The sequence below is a fragment of the Lipotes vexillifer genome, unplaced genomic scaffold, assembly GCF_000442215.2.
Source record: "Lipotes vexillifer unplaced genomic scaffold, Lipotes_vexillifer_v1.1 scaffold618, whole genome shotgun sequence".
Classification (NCBI taxonomy): domain Eukaryota; kingdom Metazoa; phylum Chordata; class Mammalia; order Artiodactyla; family Lipotidae; genus Lipotes; species Lipotes vexillifer.
In genome coordinates, this window is record NW_006799025.1 from 1,722,954 (window position 1) to 1,743,297 (window position 20,344).

Below are 20,344 nucleotides of genomic sequence, written 5' to 3' on the forward strand. Positions count from 1 at the left end.
AATTAAACTAGTGTATCTCTTAGAAGCAATCAAACTTATCTCTTAGAATTGAACAGGTTTAGCTCTTCTGTGATACACAGCATACCACAGGTATTCTAACTGTTTAATTGCTGTATTTACACGTGTCAAGACCTTCAGGGAATTCGGCAGCTCCGTTGAATCTCCGGCAAGTGGTCAAATGCCTCGTGTGCTAAACCTCTTAGAAAATAAAACCATACCACCTGGCAGGAACATTTTATAGAGATATAATCTATCTGTGGTTTTGACAGCCATATATAGGAGGTCAGTTGTACTTCTTTTTTTTTTTTTTTTTAACATCTTTATTGGGGTATAATTGCTTTACAATGGTGTGTTAGTTTCTGCTTTATAACAGAGTGAATCAGTTATACATATACATATGTTCCCATATCTCTTCCCTCTTTGTCTCCCTCCCTCCCACCCTCCCTATCCCACCCCTCCAGACAGCCACAAAGAACCGAGCCGGTATCCCTGTGCCATGCGGCTGCTTCCCACTGGCTATCTACCTTACGTTTGTTAGTATATATATGTCCATGTCTCTCTCTCGCCCTATCTCACCTCACCCTTCCCCCTCCCCATATCCTCAAGTCTGTTCTCCAGTAGGTCTGTGTCTTTATTCCTGTTTTACCCCTAGGTTCTTCATAACATATTTTTTTTCTTAAATTCCATATATAAGTGTTAGCATACGGTATTTGTCTTTCTCTTTCTGACTTACTTCACTCTGTATGACAGACTCTAGGTCTATCCACCTCATTACAAATAGCTCAATTTCGTTTCTTTTTATGGCTGAGTAATATTCCATTGTATATATGTGCCACATCTTCTTTATCCATTCCAGTTGTACTTCTTGACCAATTTTCATGACACGATATCCAATATGAGGGGCCAGACCTCTGTATTTCATTGGTTCTGTGTCAGACTCTTTCCAGAAAAGTTTTTCATCCATATTTTCCAAATGCCTGATATTATCCCTCTGACAAACACTGTTTCTGCTTGACTATTTCAGCACTTCTATGTAATGGAAAATTTCATAAACACTTGCAAGAAATCTTTGTGCCCTTGGTTGTCCGCTACGTGGATCTCATGGAGTCCTCCATCGCCCAGTCAATTCACAGAGGTTTTGAGCAAGAGACATGGCAGCCTGTCAAGTAGGTATCTTGCCTAGTGTCCACAGAGCCCCTGTCTCTTCTATGCTGACCTTATGACTTTACACGTGGCCATCTGTAGTTATTGCTTATGGTGGTCCCTTCCCACGTTGTTTGTTTCTTTACAGGAATATCGCCAACAGTCTTCCCAATGTAGCTCTTCCAAAAGTTCCAAGTCTGCCTCTTAATCTTCCACAGATTCCTAGCTTTTCTACTCCTTCGTGGATGGCTTCTTTATATGAGTCCACGTGTGTATCCCTCACTTATTTCCTGGTGGTGTGTTAGCTGGTGCATGGCCTGGGCTGTATTCTGTGCAGATGTGTTTAGATTGCATGGCATTTATCATTGGTTGAGGAATACTATGTTTGGTTTTATTTGTTTTGAGTTTTTGAAGCTATTAAGCTAAGCTTAGCATATCAGTGATAAATAATATAGATTTTTAAAAAAAATACTCACTGGTTTGATATCGTTCATATGTAATCTGTGGGGCAAGGGTCGTTTTGTGACCCAGGTTGTAGACTCTAGTCTAAGTGGTATAACCAGAGTTCTCCATATTCAGACAAGCAGTGTGGCTAACGGTAGGTATGTATGTCCAGGATCCTTAGTTGGCTCCAGCTTTGTTACTGCCACTTGATTTATCTTGTATATGTAGAAAAACCTTTCTAAGAACAGTTTCAAGAACATAATCTTTTTCTGCTTTAATCTTAGTCTCACCTTTAAAGAAACAATAATGCAGGTTGCAGAGAACAGGTTGTCCTTTGTTTCTCAGTACCGACAAGTTCTTCTTTTGTCCTTTCATATATCATTTGATGCACCTTGTTATTTTTAAGTAATCTTTTGTGTGTGTGTGTGGTACGCGGGCCTCTCACTGTTGTGGCCTCTCCCGTTGCGGAGCACAGGCTCCGGACGCGCAGGCTCAGCGGCCATGGCTCACGGGCCCAGCCGCTCGGCGGCATGTGGGATCCTCCCGGACCGGGGCACGAACCCGCGTCCCCTGCATCGGCAGGCGGACTCTCAACCACTGCGCCACCAGGGAAGCCCTAAGTAATCTTTATATCATTACAAACCATGTTTATTAACTCCACATTGTGCTGAGCCTACCTGTTGCAGATTCAGTAACCAAGAGTCATTAAAGTGAAAAGGACATGGGCTTTGAAATCGATCAGCCCCACATTTAGATCCCAGCTTATTCATTGTTAAGTCTTCCTTTGCCTCAGTTTCCTCAACTCTAAAATGGTTATGACACCTAACTTAAAGACGTTTTTTGTGAGAATTTTTTAAAAAACTGTGAAAAGTGCCTGGCACAGCATAGGGTCTCGATAGATGATAACCACTCCTATTCTACATTATGATTGTTATTACTATAATTATTATTACATTACCGTCAATCATCATTATTACTCATAACTGTGTGGTTGTCAAAAGTATGAGCTTCACAGCAATCAGATGAACTCAATAACAGCCCATGCTTTGCACAAGGTCTCTCATGAAGTCAGCTAGAAAGAATAATAATTATAAGAAGAAAATTAGCTACCATTTATAGAGAATTTGTTATATAAAGTGCCAAATTCTTTATCTCGGTTAAGCTTTGTAACAATCCTGTGAGGTAAATGTCACTTTCCCTATTTTACAGTTAAAGGAAACTAAGTCACAAAGAAGTCAAAAGGCAAAACTTACGAGTGTCTCACAGTAAGCAAATGACAAAGACAAGATTTGAACCCAGGTTTGCTTGACTCCAAAGCTCTCACTCCGATTATTAATATATTTTGCTTCCAGAGAATATACTGATTAAAAACTTGTCCAAAATCCAAAACCTATCCCATCACCACGTGTCAAATCTATTCCCAGTCTAATCTGCATATAATCAAAAAAAAAGAGAGAGAGAGAGAAACAAAGACCAAGGAAGAGAATGATAACTTGCAAAATAGTTTGGCAGTTTTTCTCCAAATTAAACATCAACACTATACTCATAATAATTATTAAGATATTAGGTTACATGTGAATCTTTTTCTTACAAGCAAATGCTTTGGGCTTTACAAGTGGTGTCTGTGTGTCCTCAGTTATCTAGGAAGTGTAGTGAACCTTTCTAAGTTTATGATTTTTTTTTTTACTTCTTTACACGGTTTTCTAAATTAACTCTTCCTCATTTCCCATCTGTTTAACATCATTGATTTTAATGAAGAACACTATCTTTATATCATTACAAACCATGTTTATTAACTCCACATTGTGCTGAGCCTACCTGTTGCAGATTCAGTAACCAAGAGTCATTAAAGTGAAAAGGACATGGGCTTTGAAATCGATCAGCCCCACATTTAGATCCCAGCTTATTCATTGTTAAGTCTTCCTTTGCCTCAGTTTCCTCAACTCTAAAATGGTTATGACACCTAACTTAAAGACGTTTTTTGTGAGAATTTTTTAAAAAACTGTGAAAAGTGCCTGGCACAGCATAGGGTCTCGATAGATGATAACCACTCCTATTCTACATTATGATTGTTATTACTATAATTATTATTACATTACCGTCAATCATCATTATTACTCATAACTGTGTGGTTGTCAAAAGTATGAGCTTCACAGCAATCAGATGAACTCAATAACAGCCCATGCTTTGCACAAGGTCTCTCATGAAGTCAGCTAGAAAGAATAATAATTATAAGAAGAAAATTAGCTACCATTTATAGAGAATTTGTTATATAAAGTGCCAAATTCTTTATCTCGGTTAAGCTTTGTAACAATCCTGTGAGGTAAATGTCACTTTCCCTATTTTACAGTTAAAGGAAACTAAGTCACAAAGAAGTCAAAAGGCAAAACTTACGAGTGTCTCACAGTAAGCAAATGACAAAGACAAGATTTGAACCCAGGTTTGCTTGACTCCAAAGCTCTCACTCCGATTATTAATATATTTTGCTTCCAGAGAATATACTGATTAAAAACTTGTCCAAAATCCAAAACCTATCCCATCACCACGTGTCAAATCTATTCCCAGTCTAATCTGCATATAATCAAAAAAAAAGAGAGAGAGAGAGAAACAAAGACCAAGGAAGAGAATGATAACTTGCAAAATAGTTTGGCAGTTTTTCTCCAAATTAAACATCAACACTATACTCATAATAATTATTAAGATATTAGGTTACATGTGAATCTTTTTCTTACAAGCAAATGCTTTGGGCTTTACAAGTGGTGTCTGTGTGTCCTCAGTTATCTAGGAAGTGTAGTGAACCTTTCTAAGTTTATGATTTTTTTTTTTACTTCTTTACACGGTTTTCTAAATTAACTCTTCCTCATTTCCCATCTGTTTAACATCATTGATTTTAATGAAGAACACTATTTTGGGCACTGCCTTGTGAAATTTAGTGGGGGTTTTTTGTAATTACTCTATTAGCTTTGAGATATATGTGAGCCCTAAATCTCATTTTTAGGAGCCCCTTTTTAAAAATAACCTGTCTCAGGACAGGAATGTCCTGTCTTTATAACAAATTGTGACTTTGTAAATAAAGTGCTTCTACTTTCATCATTCTGGGCAAATAAAAAAAATATGTTTTACAAGTTAGTTACCATTATCTTTACCTGCCAAGGTTTTCAACACTAGGCTTTGTGTCAGGGTGGCCAGAATTACTGATAATGTTCTGATGTCATTGCAAAGTTTTTTTTTAACTTTTCTTATAAAGCATTAAATAGCAAGAAAAAAAATCCCATTTCACATATATAAGGAGTTAAAAATACAACTACTGATAAAGTAAAGAGAAATAATACTAAACTCTCCATGAGTCTGAAGATGCATCTCTACATACTTATGTATAAATCACCTTAAGAGGTGCTCCTCCAAATCTCTCGCTGTATATAAAATCTTCATTCTGGGTTTTTTCGCTCTAGAAGTGAATGCCAGTCAGGTAAGTTTACTGCTGGCATTTTGAGAAAATTATCTCCAACTCCATTTTTCACGTTTGAATTCTTTAATCTGTTACTAATACTTTTAGGGATAGGTCACTGATTAGAAATAATTTTTAAATGAAAAAGCTCTGAATAAATTGCAGGTTATACATGCCAGCTTGAGAGAAAACCTATTTACATTTTTTCATCTATTTGATTATAACAAACTCTTGTTATCTTAATTACATTCCCAATTAAGCACATGTATCATTCAGAATCTTACCATAACATCAAAGAACAGAAAAAACATATATCCGTCTTCTCTATAAAGATTTAATTGCCGCGTACAATGAGAAAGTCCATTTTTAATAGAATTCTACCTTTACTATTTGGGGGTTTGTTTTAGTGGTGGCTTTTGTTGCTGTTGTTTTGTTGTGCTGTTACTTATATTTCTCCAAAATAAAAAATTATAAGAAGTAGATTTGCTTCTTTGACAATTATATTCAATAGCTCTTAAAACATAGTTCCTCTATCTACTAAATTGTACACTACAGATGTACAGGAGGATTTTGCTTCAGGATTTTTTTCTCTTATTTTTTATTATATAAATGGCAAAATGGAAAATTGACTATAGTGTTTTCTCAAACATTTTTTGAAGCAATTTCAGCATGGTTGTCTGGTTCTTTTGTTTAATGATCCATTTGGAGCACTGAATATTAAGGTTTGGAGATATTAAGTGAGGGAAGTGCTATGGGTAGTGTTCACTGCTTTGCTGTGATCGTTCCCTTGAGAATTTAACTCTGAGGACGTCTTGGCTAGACGAGGAGATCATGAGGAATTACTGGCAAAATGGGAGGAGGAAAGCACAGTAGATTGGTGATGGAGCGAAGATGCTGGGTGCTGCAGGGCAGAAATAAGCTTTTAATTAGCCAGAGCAGGAGGTGATTGTTTTTACGCTGGCTAATTAAGATATATTTAGCTAAACAATGTGGTTATTTAAAAGATTTTTCTTTTTTATAAAATTTTTCTACCATGCCCTTGTGATAAGTTAGTTTATTTTATTTTAATATTTTTCTTTTACAAACCTAAAATATAAATTTTAGGTTAGTGTATGTTAAAATGTTGGAAAGCTAAGCAGAAATGAATCATAAGCAGTTTTTGTTTTTTTCTTTTTCTTTTGTTCTCTTTTACAATTAAGTTTCAGTATACATAGGAATATTTTATTTTCAAATTATCTATTTTCCTATTAGGCTGTATATTTGCTTAATGAAAAGTAGTAATATTATCCTTTACTCAAATATGATATACTCTGACACAGATTACCTTCTCGCATGGTGTGAAAATATGTTCCCTAGAGTAACTTTACCATAGTAGTGAATGCATAGCAGACCTTGGCTCCATGGTTAGATAGATGGAAGGACCTGAAATATATGGTGGTGCTCCAACTTGAGAGCACCTTGAATATCTTTTCTCTGTTAGACCATACCTGGTACTAAGTTAGGTTTGATTGTGAACGAGAAAAGGCACAAAGCATTTCAAAGTAAAAGTAAGATTTGCTTCCCTACCCAGCCTGTTACTTCATTCCCAGTACCTGTTTCACCTTTACCTGTAACTGAGAAATTTAAGGCCCTGAAGGCTACATACCTATAGATAAACAGAAGCCATCATGATGACAGAGGCACATATGCATGAGTTAAATAAAGCTGCTAGTTGCTGTCATATGAAGTTTCTTGCATAAAACACACTTTTCTGAATTTCTAGGAGGAAATGTGTATTTTATCTTTATCCTAGAGATTGGTAAAGAACAATTTAAGATGTTTGCTCCTATGTATATAATTTGATTTCTTCAGTAAAGAATCATTTTTCATTTTACCCCTTTTTAATGAAACCCTACTACTATATTTCTATTTTTTTCTCCTTGCCTTATTCATTAAGAAGTGGTGAAAGGGGAAAATTAGAAGGTTGAACAAAGAAAAGTATTGATCACTAGGGGTTTTACGTAGTATTTTTTCACTGATGGCAAGTGATACAGAAAAGAAGAAACAGTGTTTTGATGGCAAGTGATACAGAAAAGAAGAAACAATGTACTGGTGACCCACACAGCTAACAGTGGACATTCACGATGTTCTTCATTTTTCCCTTTTCTTCTAGCAATGGCTCAGCAACATCAGAAGACCTTTTTTGGAAACTTGATGCACTGCAAATGTTTGTATTTGATCTTCACTGGCCAGAGCAAGAATTTGCCCATCACTTAGAGCAAAGACTTAAACTAATGGCCAGTGATATGATAGAGGCCTGTGTCAAAAGGTAGACATGTATTTTCAAGTTGCTGCTTACTCTGCCAACTCCCAAAATACCACTTTTCACCAAGTCTCTTCTATATAATTGTCACAAGGAAGGTTTCAACATGTACCACTTTTCTGAAATTTCAAGGACATTAGGTCCTTTGACCTGAATTCTGGGGACCCGCGTAATTGATAAAAATTGGCCTGCTACTTTTTCTCGGGTCTCCTAACCATTACCCTCATCAGTAGCACCCATACCGTATTAATCCTTTCTGTTGTGCTTATTATCTCTCTGGGAATGCTGTGCTTTAAATTCCCAAAGCAGTACTTCCTGAGACATATGGAGGAGATCTGTTAAGAACTTTGTGCATTACTTGCTGTGTCTGTGTGCTGTGAAACGACATGGCACACTCCATGGATGATCATTGCCATCAATTGTTCTGTTTTTCTGGCATTCTCTGTCCACATCGGATGAGTTCCAAGTATCTATTTACATTCTTCCAGAACTTAACCAGAAGAAAAGTTATGAGGCTTTGGATTCTTCCACATGTGCTTTCCTTTTCTTTAATACTTTTTACAAAATCAGTATTGCATCCTAATTAGCATCATTTTCCCCATTGCCCTTGGTCACAATATGTGCAAGAACAATGAGGGCAGCATACGGGAATAACAAATTCTGGTTGGAGCAGTTAATAATCCCGAATTCTTTAAAGCGAGAAAAATCCTGTCTTCAGAATAATGCTTAATGGCTTTGTAGAGCAAGGCCATGAATTAGATTATTTAATGTTTAGAAAAATTCATGTTCGTCATCTGTGATTCTGATGTATCAAATCTATGGATATTCTTCGGATACTTTAGCAAAGCCATTTCCAAACTACCTGTTATGCAGTTTCTTTAAAAAACCTAAATGCAACTTCAGGTATTTGAAAGAGAAACTAAATGACCTAAAAGAATTACACATTCTCCATTGCACACTGATTATGGTGTTTTAGTGTTTTCTAGACTTGTCCTTTTTTTGATATGGTGAACACTCACACAGAGGATTTGTTCTGCTTTAACATAGAGAAGCAGGTGATTTTTTACTTGGATATTCATTCAGACAGCTAAGCACAACTATGAAGTTTTTCCATTAAAAGTACACACTAGATGTAACAAATAGCTTCATTTGGGTAGAAATATTGTCTGAGCGACTGCAAAAGCTATGTTTAATATAAAATACCACAGTCTGATCTTTCAGACGAGACACCTGAAAAGAAGGGCATCCTACCTCCTAGCTCCCAGGCAATGCCACACCCCATATTTGCATGTTTTAAATTAGCATCTCGTAGTTTTGATTTCACTTTTACAAAACAGGTGGGACATATGTCAGAAGTTCTTACTCTGAATTCATGTTTTAATGAATAGAACAAGAACTGCATTCGAGCTCAAGCTGCAAAAGGCAAGCAAAACAACTGACTTGCGCATCCCAGCCTCTGTGTGTACAATGTTTAATGTATTAGTTGATGCCAAAAAGCAAAGCACCAAACTCTGTGCCCTGGATGGAGGACAGGAGGTAAGTGGAGACTGAATGTCCCATGTGGAAATGCAGGACTGGGTGCCCTGGTGGAGGAGGATGCTGTTTCTAGAAGTCTCTCACTTGACTAGATTAAAAAGACCAAGTTCCCCCATACAAGTGTTTGATCTTTACTATAATAATGGAATGCCCCTTTATCCTTTGCTCTTGTCAATTTCTTCTTTTTAATATAATGGCTGCCCAAAATTTTACAAGTGGCCATTGAATTTCAGATATACCTTTTAACGGTTTAGGTGTTGTGTATTTACATAAACCTTGCTTTTCACAAGCAAATGAGAGCTAGAAAGCTACTTACTTTGTTTATACAAATATAGAGTATCCAGAGTTTGCATACAAAAAACAGGCCACAGAAAATAGCGCATGAAATATTTTATTTACACAACAGTTTCCGTTTCTTTTAAAGATCAAGTAGAAATGTACTTAAAGATTGGGCTTTGCTTTTCTTCAATAAATACCCCATTGTTTCAATTTGATTTCTATTTTGTTTGATTCTATACTCAGAAATGCAGTTTATTTTACCCCATGTTTTATTTTTGTTGAGAGTGGTGATTGGGTGAAATGGATCTCTTTTTCTTAGATTATCTGTTTAAGTTGATGTTTTATTGCATCTTTTCCCATGGTAATTACCTTTTCATCATTTCTTTATTTTTCCCTTATGTTCTCCTTCATCATCTTTTCTTTTCCCCCCATGGCATGATCCAGTTTGGTAGTCAGTGGGTAAGTTTCTTTTTTTTTAAAAAAGCACATTTTCATTTGAATTATTATTTTCGTATGTGTACATTTTTTATTTTCATCTTTTCAAATTAAAATAATATAATTAATTCCATTTTCAGGTTTTTGGTTTCTGTGTATAACACTACATAGCAATACCCAATGACTCATTAAAACACATGTAGATACTTATACCTTAAATAGTGTCAAGGGGAATGTTCCTTCCCTGTTAAGCTGCAGAGTCAACAAACTACTTAAAACTTTTTAAAGATAAGACTATTTAAAACCAAATGAATTCACCCTCCTTTAAATTCTAAATAAATTCAGAAGCAGAGTGATTGTTAACATTTTCAAGATGCATATATCTGTAGTACGTACTTTCAGTAATACTAGAAGAATTTAAAGTTTGGGGCTTTAGATGACATGTAGCATATATGAGGGTGACCTCTAAATTTGAGGACCAGGAGGCAACTCTTAAGGTCACTTCATACAGAAGAACCCAGATGTGGATTTCAGTGAGGGACATGCCCACCATGGTAACAGCCTTTCCTCCCACTCATGGTGTGGGATGTAACCATCATCAGAGGCAGGGAAGAGGCAGGCCTGTGTCAGGAGCCTTCTTCCTCCCCGACACAAGGCTTTCTTGAGGTACTACCCAGAACCTCAGGAGGAGCACAGTTTGAAAACCTTTTAGAAATAAACAAATGAGACCTAATGAAACTTAAAAGCTTTTGCACAGCAAAGGAAACCATAAACACGATGAAGAGACAACCCTCAGGATGGGAGAAAATATTTGCAAATTAAGCAACTGACAAAGGATTACTCTCCAAAATATACAGGCAGCTCATGCAGCTCAACATCAAAAAAACAAACAACCCAGTCAAAATATGGGCAGAAGACCTAAATAGACATTTCTCCAAAGAAGACATACAGATGGCCAAGAGGCACATGAAAAGCTGCTCAACATCACTAATTATTAGAGAAATGCAAATCAAAACCACAATGAGGTATCACCTCACACCAGTCAGAATGGCCATCGTCAAAAAATCTACAAACAATAAATGCTGGAAAGGGTGTGGAGAAAAGGGAACCCTCTTGCACTGTTGGTGGGAATGTAAATTGATACAACCACCATGGAGAACAGTAGGGAGGTTCCTTAATAAAACTAAAAATAGAACTACCATATGACCCAGCAATCCCACTACTGGGCATATACCCTGAGAAAAGCATAATTCAAAGAGTCATGTACCCCAGTGTTCATTGCAGCACTGTTTACAATAGCCAGGACATGGAAGCAACCTAAATGTTCATCAGCAGAGGAATGGATAAAGAAGATGTGGTACATATATACAGTGGAATATTACTCAGCCATAAAAAGGAACAAAACTGGGTCATTTGTAGAGACATGGATGGACCTAGAGACAGTCATACAGAGTGAAGTAAGTCAGAAAGAAAAACAAATATCATATATTAACACATATATGTGGAATCTGAAAAAATGGGTATAGACGATCTTATTTACAAAGCAGAAATAGAGACACAGACATAGGGAACAAACGTATGGACACCAAGGGGGAAGCAGGGGGTGGTGGTGGTGGGATGAATTGGGAGATTGGGGTTGACTGTATGATACATACACTATTGATACTATGTATGAAATAGATAACTAATGACCTAGAAATAGATAACTATGTATGAAATAGATAACTAGTGACTTAAATGAGAAGGAAAATAGATAACTAATGACCTAAATGAGAAGGAAATCCAAAAAAGAGGGGATATATTTATACATATAGCTGATACACTTTGCTGTACAGTATAAACTGACACAGTATTGTAAAGCAGCTATACTCCAAAAAAAAAAAAAAAAATCCTTCTCCAGAAGGATTCACGCATTATGGATTTCTCACTGATTTTTAATGCACCCAAAGTTCATTGTTCTGTAGTGTTCAGGTATTCAGTGAACACAAGTTGCTGAACCACTTTGTTTCTTGATCAAACCAGTCATTTAAAAAAAAAAAAAAATAGAACTATATCTTAATCATGTTCTTATCAAAAAATTACATCTAATGAGACAATAAAATCTAAAATTTTCCAAAAAAAGAAAACCTTTTATACCTACAGGATTGACTAAATAAATATTTTTTAATAGGTCAAATGCTTTTGTGCTCTACGAATATGTTAAATCTTACAAGTCTTACAGTTGACACCTGGGAATCAAATTCAGAACCAACTCTTCACTGGGCTAACAATTCTCATCCAAGCAGAAAGGCTTAAGTAACTGCTAAGAGGATGAGAAGGCCCACTATTTGTGAATTTCATACTTTTTAACCCAGAGATAATCATTAGCTATTTGGCCATAACTTATGTGTGTGCACACATCTTTCATTCTTTGAGTAATTCAGGGGGAAAAGATGTGTTTCTAATACCACAGCATACAACCATACAGACACATTAAGTAGCTGGTATGTGTTATAGAGTGTTCAGTAATTATTCTCTGATCTCTTATGATGTGATTTATTATCTCTAATTACCTGAATGAGTAGGCAGCTGGCTTGGCTCTCAATGGCTCATAACCACCTTCTCTTGGTTTTCTATAGCCAGATGTAAGCCTTTGATTGTCTGCTTGGGAATATTGCCTGAAGTCTCTTTATACACACATCCATTTCTCATCAGGTTGATAGAATCATCTTGCCTCTTCCATTAATACTGAATTTATCCATTTGTTCTTATTTTTACATACACTGCAGTACCTGATACTGATGGGCACGTAATATTTGTTGAATGAGCAGACTGATTTTTTTTGTCACTGCTTTAAAAATGTTACCCCCATTTAAAAAAAAAATCCTCCTCTGTAAGAAACAACTCACTCTAGGACTCTGAAAGAAAAATAGGCACAAATGACAGAACACTGTTGCATTGTCAAATGATTCTTTACATTAATAGGTGGATGGTTTTGAAGAGTAATCTGCTATTGTTCATTATGTTTGCACCTGTACCTTCTCACCAGAGACAGTTTCCCACAACTTTCACACAATTAATATAGTACAAAATGTGCAGGTGTAAAACTCATTAGCAACCCTGAAAAGTGGTAAACAAGAATTTCAATGCAAAAGAAGTATTTTATACTTTGCTTTTAATCTCCAGGAAATATAGGCACATAATTGCACAGGCTTTTCCTCCCTATACGTGTTTGAGACAGGTTTTGGAATTATTGCGAAGTGGTGAATACATTACATACAGAGGTGAGCCAATGGACCCCATTGTATAGCAAGCCACAAAGTTGTTGAAAAAACTAGATTATTACGCAATTTGGAACCTTATAAAAATATATACTACATTGGTAAACCTAGCAGATTTTTTTTTTTTTTTCTAAAGTTAAGGGAATTACCTCTCCACATTCTCTAGTAAATTTGTTATATCGTCACTGCTGGGATAAAACCTTCCCAACTCCTTACCCACAGTGAAGCCTCTTCTGGGCTCCTAAATTATGATTCTGTTTTCTTACGTGGCACACAATGATGCAAGCACTCTGGGCCACAGCCCAGAACAGCATTTAATGGAGTGATTAGTGAGTGAATGATCTGCTCTTGTGACAGCTGTGTGTAATGAGTCAGCAATCTCAGGCCAGGCCCTCAGGGACAGATGTGGGGATCAGAAAACCACCAGTGTTTAGAAATCCTCCTTATCCATTCCTGCAGAAAAGCAGATGACTGCGTGGGCCTTAGGCAGTCATATGCTCTCAGAACCACTGTACCTCATGGTCCGTCCATTGAAGATGGAAGCACATTAATGGAGCTACTCGGGAGCCCCTACTTATGTGGGATTTGTTCTCAGTTGCAGTAAAATACTTCCGTTACCAGAACAATCCAATACAACAGAAGGACCAAAATCTTTTAAGAATGCTGGATTGCACTGGCATCTGATTAGTCTTTGTTTCTTGCCTGTTTCCTCATGAGAACAGTCCGGTGAAATGAGAATATTTACCCACATGTAGGGGGGCAAGGATTTCAGACCTGTGCCTGATCTGGACTCCCTGGGCTCCATGAAGTAAAAATTCCTCAGTGGTCATCTTAATCTAAGTTCGGAGTCATCTACTGGAGAAGCAAGGCACCAACAGTTTACTTTTGAGGGCAGATGTGGGGAGAATTAGTCTAAGAATGGTCTGGAAATTACCAAAACCCTTGTCTGTAGAGTCATTGATCCAACTTGAAATATCCTGATAGGAATTTTATTTATAGGCTTTTATGGTTGCCGAGAAAAAGTTTGCAAGTTTTTAACAAAAATTTGGTCTGCTAATCTAAATGAAAAACCTATCGATTTTAGCTTAGGAAATGTAAATGTCTCCAGATAAATTCTCTTCTTACCTGTTTTGATGTTTTTGTATGTGTCTGTATTTGTCTTTGGAAGCTAACTGGATCTCCTAATGAATAACTTTTTCGAGCTAATTATCTATTATCTGTATGTGGCATTTCTGGACTATTCTCTTTGCAGAATATGTATGTAAACAATGAATTCTCAGGCCACCTCCCCATTTCCACCCACAGTTCTCCTAGACCACCTCTACCAACTGTGCAGCTAGAGCAGACTCTGGAAGTTCCCAACAGCTTTTAGATTTAGAATTTGTGTAAGTCAGAGCTAATCAGATAAATTTACAGTAGCAAAATCTCATATTAAAAAAATCTAGCAACCCTTATACTATTTGGGTTTGCCCCCTGGGTAACACATTTAAGATGTACAGTATATTTTCTTGGGCTTCCCTGGTGGCGCAGTGGCTGGGAATCCACCTGCCAATGCAGGGGACGCGGGTTCAAGCCCTGGTCCGGGAAGATCCCACATGCCGCGGAGCAACTATGCCCGTGGGCCACAACTACTGAGCCTACGCTCTGGAGCCCACGAGCCACAACTACTGAAACCTGTGCGCCTGGAGCCCGTGCTCCACAACAGGAGAGGCCGCTGCAATGCGAAGCCCACACACTGCAAGGAAGAGTAGCTCCCGCTCGCCGCAACTAGGGAAAGCCCGCACACAGCAATGAAGACCCAATGCAGCCAAAGATAAATAAATAAAATAAATAAATTTATATAAAAAAAAAAAAAGATGTACAGTATATTTTCTTTCTTCCTTTTTGACTCTCTCTCTCTCTCTCCTTCCCTCCATCTCTGGTTTTGGCTAGATTAGATATGAAAGAAAACAGCAGTCAAAGATGTGTATTATAGGAGAATTTGATGGCTCCTAGAGTCTGTGGCTTTCCCTGACTTTCGATAAAAAGGATATAAATGGCCTCTTGAGTGGCTGATCTCTTGACTTTAAGAATTGCCAAAATCGGTCCAATGCAAAAGTTTAACATGTATAAGCTCTACTATTTTATATCCAGTAGCCTTCTGATGGCATTTCATTCTTTTTGAGTTAAAAATAAGGTTTATGGCAAAGGGAGATAAACCTGGAGGATAAGGCATATTTAAGAAGATGGAACTGTTTGCAGGTTCGGGCGCCTCAACCCCTGAATGTTCTGTAGCACTTTCCATGTAAGAGGGTTGAGAGAAGCTTGAAGCCCATCTCCTGTATCCCTTTCTTATTCTACCCCAAAGAGGAGGGAGCCTCAGTCTGCTATTTTAGCTCTTCCTGCTACACAGACACGAATTTGGAGAGAGAAGGATTTGAAAAGAGTGTGTGCAGGGAGGGAGAGCTGCTGAGCTCATTTGCATAAGCTCCTCCACTGCCGAGGCATTGGAACAGTTTCAGCTGGTGGGGGCCAGGGGGAGTGATGTTTTTGTACCTGTATCTGTGCGGGGCTTCCTGGACATCTCAACTACCAGCCAGCTTTTTCAGGTTCTTCCTCTTCTGCCTTGCTTTTCTTTGTTTTCTTCCCTTTTCCTTCTCTTCAAGCTTTTCTGAAAGCAAAAGTGTCAGTACTACAGCAATAGAAATCCCCCATCTAAGTTTCCCTTCTGTTTGCCCTTTGGGGAGCACAAGATTTGAGGATCAGTAAGGCTTTACGTGAGATGGACGCTTAGTATTTTGTTTCACTGAGTGGAATACATGCCTAGAAATTTCCTTGTTCATATATGTGTGCTTAATTTTAGACCACTTGTCAACACACACATGCATACACACACACAAGCAGGAAAAGAAAATAATTCACATGCTCCAAAACTATGCTTCCTTTCTTCATTATTTGTGCAGGTAAATGATGGCTTGTAACTGTCAGAGCCTGTGGGGAGACCTCATTCCTGCGTATTCCAACGCGGACCTAAGTTGATGTTTTGTTCTGTGTGGAAACTTTGAGACATGTTTTCAGAAGAAAAAATAGCTTTCAAAAACTTACATCTTTGGAAACCATTCACCCAGCAGCTGTTAAGTTGGTCTAATGTTTATACTGACCTGAGTACTTTTACTCTATGCATTATTTTAGCTGTTCCAAGAAGCCTTGAACCATCAAGATAGGGTTAGTCTTTACAAGTCACATTCTCTGTGAAGTGTGCCTTCACACACTGTCAAAGCCCGAAGCTCCTGCTAGCTTAAGAAGGGAACTCTCTAGTATTCTCTAAAGAAAGCAAAAAAAGAGTCTTTCAGGTTTATTTTAAATACATCTTTTTTGCATTTACTTAAAGGCGTCTTTTTCAGAGGAAGCAGTAATAAAACTATGGGGAGTGAGTGCCGTTTCATCATACCTTTTATGGCCTATTAATTTGTTACCATCTATCACCTTTGTTGATGAAATTTTAATTTTGCCCTTGCTTGAGCATATTGTAAGAATTGTATAAACTGCGGCTCCCTGTGCTGACAAAGAGGTCCTTTCAGTGTGAACAATTGGGAGCTCATTTTATTTCTAGAGCACATTTAAAATAACTTATGAATGAGAGTTGTCAGACATGAAATGCTGTATTAATTAAATCTTCTTCCAGTCTTTTTGCTTCTCCAGCTAAACCAACCCTTTAGAAAAATACACGGCCACCTTAATTATAGAGGAGAAGACAAAAAAGTATCCTTCACATTCCTTCTCCTGAATGAGAAGAACTCAATTCATCTATATAATAACCCCATTAGTTGCTTCACTCAACAGAGCACATGGGAAAATTTTCAAACCCCGCAATGTAAAAACTGTTGATTGGGTGGATCGTTTTCAAGGTTTTGTTCTTCTACTGTGCGAAATGGCCAATTTTTATAAATCGGATATGCCATAACTAGTAGCTTTAAAACACGTGACTTAACGACAAAAGTTTTGTGTCCACATCAACTAATGCATCATTGTCTTTTAATATCTAGCAGCAGTACCATTCGAAAATAGATGATTTGATTGACAACACTGTAAAAGAAATCATTTCGCTTCTAGTTTCAAAGGTAAGGTATTTTTTATTTACCTCTTTAAATCAAATTAAATGATTTTCAACTGAGAATTTTTAGAAATATCTGTCTTAGGTTTCTGAATACCTCATTGAGAAATAGTAGCTTTAAAGACAGATGCAAGAAAAGTTCAAATTTTAAGAAAGGTTATGAGCAAACTATGAACACTTTGTCAGTAATTTTTGGTTTTTCACTTATAATTAATTTTGGCTTTTCTTGCAATTGTTGTCTTTCTAAAAATAACTCTACCTTCCAGTAATACCTTATTCTTTCTCATTCATGTTCTCTTATTGTTTATCTCCAGGGATGAGTTGCGTCATCATCAGTTCTTGAATTTAGCCTATTTTTTTTGTGGTGACAGCACTGGGACTCTAGGACTGGTCTCATAGGTGGGCAGAGAAGGCTGGCATGGTGGTGTCTGAGGTCCTCCACTCCCAGAGGTCTCCCACGACTTCCTATTTGAGGCTTCAGATATCTTTGACAAAATCTATGGCCTTTAGCTGTATAAGGAGAGATGAAGTATACGTGAGTGTTCCACTGAATGATTAGGTGATTTAAAATCCCACTAAGGTGGAACAGACTGCCGCAGATGACATTTGAGATCAGGGTCTGATAGGAAAAGAGATGAACAACCAGAGAGCACAGGGAGCTGAAAGAGGGTAAGGAGAGAAGATGGATTTCTCCCCAAGAGTCACTTTCATGAGAGCGGGTGCTGGATCAAAGAGCCCTAGACTAGGCTTCATGAAACAATTGGAAGAATGTACAAAAAGCAAAGGAAAAGCCACCCTCAATTCAATAAACAGACAAGGGACACATTGTTTAGAAAAGAAAAAAATAGAGTTGCCCAACAAGCATGAAAGTTGTTAAGCCTCAATAGTTTAAGGAATACCAGTAAAACTAAAATTTATATAATATTTTTATAGCAAATTAGCATAGATGTTTTTAAGCTATCACCCAGTTTTAGAAAAGGTGAAGTGGGACACTCACATTTTCTATTTATGGGAGTATAAATGGCTACAACCTTTCTAGAAGATGGTTTGGAACTATGTCAAGTATATTAATACCCGTTCACCTAAAATTCTTTCTGCGTTTTTTTTTTTTTCTTACTACTCAGAGAGATGCACAAAATTTATGTACGTTGATAGATGTCACATTATTTCTAATGAAAACTACAGGAGTCAACTTTAACATGAGGGCAACGGTAAAGTAAATTATGGGACATCTATATTAATAAAGTTTGCTTTCAAAGACTATAATGTTAAAGGAAAATTTCATAATATAGTGGTAAGTGGGAAAAAAGCTGAATATTTAGAAATGTAAACTATGATCTGAATTGTCATCACCTAGAGAAAAGACAGATAAACACCACAGTACCAACAGAGCTTTTATCTGGGTGGTGGGATTATAGCTGACTCAGCGGTGGTGGGGTTCAAATTGTTTTGTGCTTCCTAATTCTCTGGTAGCAGGTCTTGAGGTAGAAAAAAAGTCACAAAGAAAGGGGATTTTAGAACTGCGCCACCTCCCCAGTTTGTTCTTGCCCCCCAGCTTCTACCCCAGCACTGAACACTTACACTTACAACACAAATTCACCAGCAGGGGGAAAGGGGAAGGGTTAAACAGGAAAACCATCTGGGAGGTAGAGGAAGAGGTGGATCACTGGAGAATGAAGCTCCTACAGGAAGAACCATGAGATTCCCGCCCTCCCAGGAGCCCAGCCCAGCAGCTTACAGCCCACAGAACAGACATAGTTAACCCTGCACCTTTATTGTCGGGGAGCCATCCAGGGAAATTTTATCCGGGTAGAGCCTCCCCGTCAGCACAGTTCTCCTGTGGAAGTTGTCTTTTGTGAGAAGGGTACATAAAGAGAGCCACTGAATTGCAAGCATGAAGTTGATAAAGGGTTAAATAGGCAACAAGGCAAAAAGGCCACAACGAGTTTTGGTTTGGGGCAAAGGGGAGGAAGGGTTGCAGGAAAGGCAGGAAGGTCTATACATCATTTCTGCATTTGTTTCTGGCAAAGTAAAAAACTTAAATTTTTCTATATCAGATGCATCTGGTTAATTGAAAAAACAGTATATTTGAGTCAAGCTGGGAAATGGTGTCCTAGAGATCAGCACTATGAAATAGAACTCTCTGTGATGATAGAAATGTTTATCCTTCACCATCCAGTATGGTAACTAGTAACCACATGTGGTTGTGGAACACTTGAGACGTGGCTAGTGCAACTGAGGAATTGAAATTTTGATTTTACTTAATTGTAATTAATTTTAACTAAATAGCCTAATGTAACTAGCTATTCTATTTAGAAATCAGGTCTAGATTATAGTTTTCTCTCTGGATCCTTTCTCCTGCAGTCAAATGGCACTTTTTAATAATCTTTGGTTGAAAAGTATAAAATAAATTAATTTGATAGTTTTGACAACTGTCTTAAGCTTCCATCGAAGATGACAATAAATGGTGCATTTTATTTCATTAAGCAAAGATGAATAGGATTCTGTAATACAATCCTTAAATGTTAGCATGCCAAAAAATTGCCTGAGAGCTTTTTACACTACAGATGCCTTAGTCCTGCTTTCCAGAAGTTTTGGAAGAAGGGCAGGAATGTGCATGTTTAACCAATCACCATGGTGATTTTGATGTAGGAGTCCCTGAGCCAGACTTTGAGAACCATTGCTCTGATGACCCTCCACTTAGATGGACATGCAAACTACCTTAAAACTTCAGTATATTTAAAAACAAGACAACCCCTTAGATAGTATGTTCCCATTTGTCTTCACCAAAGAAGAAATGATTTTTTTTAAAGGAGGTACCTCCTTTATGGAGTACCTTTATGGAGTACTCCTTTATGGAGTACCTACTGTGAAGCAGCTACTGTACATATGTTATTTAATTCAAACTACATAGCACCTATGGAATGGGTGGACTTACCCTATTCCACAGAGAGGAATGTAATCTTCAAAGTAGTATAGTAAACTGATCAGAGTCACACACCTAGTAAGTGCAAGAGTTGGGATTCAAACCTTTGAGTTTCAGATTCCTAATCCAATGCACTTGCTGATTCCAGATCTCCAGGAAATCAGTAAAAAGCAAAAGACTAAAAATTAAAATATATAACTTCTACATTATCTGTCTTTATTCTGGAAAATTCTAAGAGCTGTGTCCTAGACATTTTTATAGCATATTAATTAATTCAATATAAAGTAGATGCATAAAATAGTGAATTCCTTGTATTGTATCCCAAATGTTTCTGCCCATATTTCAATTCTCCTGTGCATATTGAGAAATATGTTTGCTACATTCTTTTCATCTCTTCTCTTCAGTTCAACTTCTGCATCCTCCTTTTATCCACATGTCTTCACAAATATTTTGAGAATGATCCAGGGCTCTTAATCAC

At 37.3% G+C, this 20,344-nt stretch overlaps 1 protein-coding gene across 1 annotated transcript in view; it reads left to right on the forward strand.

Annotated features, from left to right (window-relative positions):
* CADPS2 (calcium dependent secretion activator 2) overlaps nucleotides 1-20,344 on the forward strand; it is a 524,381-nt gene that overhangs the window by 450,578 nt on the left and 53,459 nt on the right. Inside the window, exons 21-25 of the mRNA XM_007471293.1 lie at nucleotides 1,025-1,166; nucleotides 1,292-1,411; nucleotides 7,188-7,343; nucleotides 8,726-8,873; nucleotides 16,873-16,947. Coding sequence (XP_007471355.1) covers nucleotides 1,025-1,166; nucleotides 1,292-1,411; nucleotides 7,188-7,343; nucleotides 8,726-8,873; nucleotides 16,873-16,947 — 641 coding nt within the window. The remainder of the gene's footprint in view (nucleotides 1-1,024; nucleotides 1,167-1,291; nucleotides 1,412-7,187; nucleotides 7,344-8,725; nucleotides 8,874-16,872; nucleotides 16,948-20,344) is intronic.